The sequence below is a fragment of the Martes martes genome (assembly GCF_963455335.1).
Source record: "Martes martes genome assembly, chromosome: 8".
Lineage (NCBI taxonomy): Eukaryota > Metazoa > Chordata > Mammalia > Carnivora > Mustelidae > Martes > Martes martes.
This window is the reverse complement of record NC_137895.1, coordinates 92,481,313-92,486,293: the sequence shown is the minus strand read 5'-3', so window position 1 is coordinate 92,486,293 and position 4,981 is coordinate 92,481,313. Positions and strand designations below refer to the sequence as shown.

General features: G+C 57.8%; 1 protein-coding gene across 1 annotated transcript; it reads left to right on the top strand.

The window, feature by feature from the left end:
- Positions 1-389: 389 nt before the first annotated feature.
- ZBTB39 (zinc finger and BTB domain containing 39) lies at positions 390-4,173 on the top strand (the record flags this gene model as incomplete). Its single annotated transcript, XM_080811494.1, has 2 exons — positions 390-494; positions 1,994-4,173. The coding sequence occupies exon 2, from the start codon at positions 2,038-2,040 to the stop codon at positions 4,171-4,173; it is 2,136 nt and encodes a 711-aa protein (XP_080667620.1). The 5' UTR covers positions 390-494; positions 1,994-2,037.
- Between the last annotated feature and the right edge of the window lie 808 nt (positions 4,174-4,981).

The window sequence follows — 4,981 nt, the reverse complement described above, 5'->3', positions numbered from 1 at the left end:
CTAAGCTTGGGGTCCAAGTCCCTACTCCGCTTTGTCAGGTATACTTGGGCCCAAGCTTAAGCTTGTTGAATAAGCCCTCGTGTGATTACATCAGTGTTGGCTCCTTGGTGCTCTCTCTGAACGAAAACTCGGGTATAACAGTGGGAGGTGGGGCCTGGGCAGAGGTCCCCAGGGGCGCTGGAGGAGGGCGGAGTCTCCGCCGGGCTCTGGCCCGGCCCACCCGGCTCCCGGCCCCGCCGTTGGGGGGCGCTGCCTCCTCCCCGGCGGCTGGGGGCGCTGCGGCCAAGCGGCGGGGGGCGCTGCCTCCTCCGGGACGGCGGGGGGCGCTGCGGGCCGGGCGGCGGGGGTGGCCCGGGCCGGCGCGGCGAGCGGCTCGGCGGATGGAGAGTCTGGCCGCGGCCGGCGGCGCCGCCTCCTCGTCGGGCTGGGCACGGCGGGCCGGGGCCTTTGTGTGAGGCGGCGGTGGCGATGGTGCTCGGGCCCCGCGGAGCCGGGTAAGCGCGGCCGGGCCGAGGTCTGCCCCCGGTCGAGGCCCGACCCCCGTCCCGGCCTTTCTCTCGCTCTCGCGGGGCTCCCTCCTGCCCGCTCCCGTCGGCCGGACCCATCATACCCGGCCGCGCGCCGACCCCGGCCGGTCCCGCCGCCCATCCTTTCGCTCCCGTCCGGCCCGGCGCCCCCGGAGACGCCCCGGGGGGATCCCCTGCCGCTTGGGGAGCGACCGAGGTGCTCGGTGGCCCCCAGATGGAGCACCCCGGCCCGATCCAACCCCCTTCTTGCTGGGTTTGACCCTCCAGAGGGGAGACTGCGGCACCACGGGATTGTTGGGGTGCCTTCTCGGAAGTTGCCAGTGTGCCCCCCCCCTCCTACCCTCCACTCAGGCTTGCCAGTGCCCCGACCTGATGTGTGGCCGCCAGGGCCCGGGAGACGCTTCCCTGTATCCCAACAAAGCGCAGAAGCTTCTTGGACCCCAGAAAAAGTTGGGAGTTTGTAGAGGTGGTGAGGTGGAGAAAGGGGCTGTGTTGCGCGGGGCGAGTGCTGAGACTGAAGGAGAATGCAGCTAGCTTGTCTTCCTCACGCATGCAGGACTTGAAAGGGGAGGGGGGAGTGGGATCCAGCAAGCCTTTAGGCGTCTTGCCTGTATAATTAGATGCCCTCTTAGGGCATCAATTAAGTCTTTTCGTTCTGATCAGCATATGCAGAGATCCCAAAAAGGGTGGTTAAAAAAAAAAAAAAGGCATATATAAGTAATAGTAAATGCTACAGTGTATTCTATTTTGCTTTATTTCTTTGGGTCTTGAGTGTTTTAGCTTAATCTTAAGCATGCAGAGGAGGAGACAGCGGTATCTGGATGGCTCTGGGTTACAGTGAGACAAGAGACTAGGCAGGTGGTTTAGGGAGGGAGAGATCAGAGCTCATGAATGAGCAAGAGGTCTATTTAGGGACTGGAAGGACAGAGCATTGATAAGAAAATAAAAGAGCAACCTTCTCTTGCCCTCAGCAGCTAATGGAGCTTTGGTAATTATGTTCAAGTACTTTTATGGTGTTTGGTGTTGTAAGAGAAGTGAAAGTACTGACCAAGATAGAAAAGCTTGTATTGGGGAAGAAATTAGGAGATTCATTTGAGCCCTCCATCTGGTAATGAAGTGAGGGATTGTGTCCGAGAGGTTACCTCTGACTTGGCCCTAAGGTACTAGCTTCTGTCCCACCAGGCCTACCCGCTCTCTTACTGACTCTCACAGACAGCGCTATCAGATTTTTTTCAATACTTTCGGGTTTTGTTGTGACCGCTCTGTCTTTGGGAACATGCAGAGAGAGAGGTCATTGTCCCGTCACTTGTCCTTGCCCCCGGCAGCATGGAGCAGCACGGTGTCCCTTGGCTCCTGCTCCCCGCCCAGGGCTCGCAAACACTCAGACGGGCAGTTTTTTCTTCCGCAGAGTTCCTCACGTGCAGGGATGTGTTTGGCCATCCATCTCTTCCTTTTTCTGTCCACAGGTGAACCGTGCTGATACGGAGGCAACGTCCTAGGAGCTGCTAAGATGGGCATGAGGATCAAACTGCAAAGCACCAACCACCCCAACAACCTGCTGAAGGAACTCAACAAGTGCCGGCTCTCGGAGACCATGTGCGATGTCACCATTGTGGTGGGGAGCCGCTCCTTCCCGGCCCACAAGGCCGTGCTGGCGTGCGCGGCGGGCTACTTCCAGAACCTCTTCCTGAATACAGGGCTGGATGCTGCCAGGACTTACGTGGTGGACTTCATCACCCCCGCCAACTTCGAGAAGATTCTGAGCTTTGTCTACACATCGGAGCTCTTCACAGACCTGATCAATGTTGGCGTCATCTATGAGGTGGCCGAACGCCTGGGCATGGAGGATCTCCTCCGGGCCTGTCACTCCACCTTTCCTGACTTGGAGAGCACTGCCGTGGCCAAGCCCCTGACCAGCAGTGGGGAGAGCCACTCCGGTACCCAGAGTTGTAGCTCGGCGGAACCTGCCTATCCGCTCGGAGACCTCCGGGGGGGCGGGGAGCACTTCGGTCCTGATAGGAACTATGTGTTACCTAGTGATGCTGGAGGAAGCTGTAAAGAGGAAGAGAGAAATGTCACCGGTGACACTAACCATAGCTTGCCTCTGTCGCAGCAGCCCATGCCGCCAAAGACGGAAGACCACGACAGCCCTGCTCCTTTCACCCCCGTCCCTAGTCTGGTGACTCAGCCGGTCCTAGGAGCTGTCAGCATGGGCATCCAAACCAGCGCAAGCTCCTGCCAGGCATACAAGGTTCAGAGCAACGGAGACTTCAGCAAAAACAGCTTCTTCCCCCCTGACCGTGCAATTGACGTTACCCCTGGTACCAACTCGTGTCTGAGCAATAGCGACCACTCCAAAGATCCAGGCTTTGGGCAGATGGATGAGCTCCAGCTGGACGAGCTGGGGGATGATGACTTGCAGTTTGAAGACCCCACCGAGGAGATAGGCACAGCGGAGGAGGTGATTGAGTTGAGTGATGACAGTGAAGATGAGCTGACTTTTGGTGAGAGTGACAACCGGGAGAATAAGGCCATGCCCTGCCAGGTGTGCAAGAAAGTTCTAGAGCCCAACATTCAGCTCATCCGACAGCATGCTCGGGACCATGTGGACCTGCTGACAGGCAACTGCAAGGTCTGCGAAACCCACTTCCAGGACCGAAACTCCCGGGTGACCCATGTTCTGTCCCACATCGGCATTTTCCTCTTCTCCTGCGACATGTGTGAAACTAAGTTCTTTACGCAGTGGCAGCTTACTCTCCACCGACGGGATGGGATATTTGAGAACAACATCATCGTCCACCCCAATGATCCCCTCTCTGGGAAGCTGGCTCTCTTTTCTGGGGCAGCTGCTGCAGAGTTGAAATGCGCTGCCTGTGGGAAGGCACTGGCCAGAGATTTCCATGCAGTCCGAGGACACATCCTTGACCATCTGCACCTGAAGGGCCAGGCCTGCAGCGTCTGTGACCAGCGCCACCTCAACCTCTGCAGCCTCATGTGGCACACGCTGTCCCACCTGGGCATTTCCGTCTTCTCCTGCTCCGTCTGTGCAAACAGTTTCGTGGACTGGCACCTTCTAGAGAAGCACATGGCCGTGCACCAAAGCCTGGAGGACGCCCTCTTCCGCTGCCACCTGTGCGGCCAGAGCTTCAAGTCGGAGGCTGCCTACCGCTACCATGTGAGCCAGCACAAATGCGGCAGTGGCCTTGACGCCCGGCCCACTGTGGGGCTGCAGCACCCCGCTCTCCAGAAGCGGAAGCTGCCGGCGGAGGAGTTCCTGAGCGAGGAGCTGGCTCTGCAGGGCCAGCCCGGGAACAGCAAGTACAGCTGCAAGGTCTGCGGCAAAAGGTTTGCCCACACGAGCGAGTTCAACTACCACCGGCGCATCCACACGGGCGAGAAGCCGTACCAGTGTAAGGTGTGCCACAAGTTCTTCCGAGGCCGCTCGACCATCAAGTGCCACCTGAAGACTCACTCGGGGGCCCTCATGTACCGTTGCACGGTCTGTGGCCACTACAGCTCCACGCTCAACCTCATGAGCAAGCACGTGGGCGTGCACAAAGGCAGCCTCCCACCTGACTTCACCATTGAGCAGACCTTCATGTATATTATCCATTCCAAAGAGGCGGAGAAGAACCCGGACAGCTGACTGGGTCCCCGCGGAGCCAAGGGCAGCTCCCAGGCGGCAGCCAGGACGTTGATTTTCTAATGGCTGTTGGGCCATCCGCAGCCGAAATTTCAATTTGGCCTTGCTAGGAAATTCTGTTCTGTCTTGTGTTGAAAGAAGAAGAAAGAGCACACGAGCTGTTACTGTTTTTGAGAAGCAACGGCCCTATCATGTTTACCTCCTTACCTGTTCTTGCCCAAGGAGGGCTGTGTTTTTGAGTCTTCGGAGGCCGGGCTTGGGATCTGGTCAGGCAGTTGATGTCAACTAGATCCCCTGACTAGATCCCCTCTCCGCACCTCTCAAGTTTTAGTTTACTGATAGGTATTTATGCTGCTAAGAATCCAACCAACAGCCTCACTGAATAGAGGAGGTGGAGAGAGGTTTTCACTGTGGGTATTATTGCCACATTTCCAACTGGGATGCCCTGCTGTGAGAGAGATTTGGGGAATGTGGTCTTTCAGAAAAGACTAGTCTGCAGGGCAGCTCACTTCAGGCGCCAGGCCCGGCCCTCAGCAGGGAAAAGGCGGATGGGACAGCGGCGCCTGCTCGTTTCCACGCTCTGATCTGCTGGGGGGACAGGAAAATCTTTTGGCAGCTAGATCCAAACTGGGGGCAGAGCTTTCTGTTTAGGTCGGAAAGCTTTGGGATGAATCCTTGCCGGTCAGAAGAGGTGTCCACCAGGGCCGCCGGAAGTGGCAGCCTGGATGGGCAGGAAGGGAGGCTTCTCTTTTCTCCTCGATTCCAAAGAAATATGATTTTATGGAGTTGTAGCCCAGGTGGTTGGTTAGGC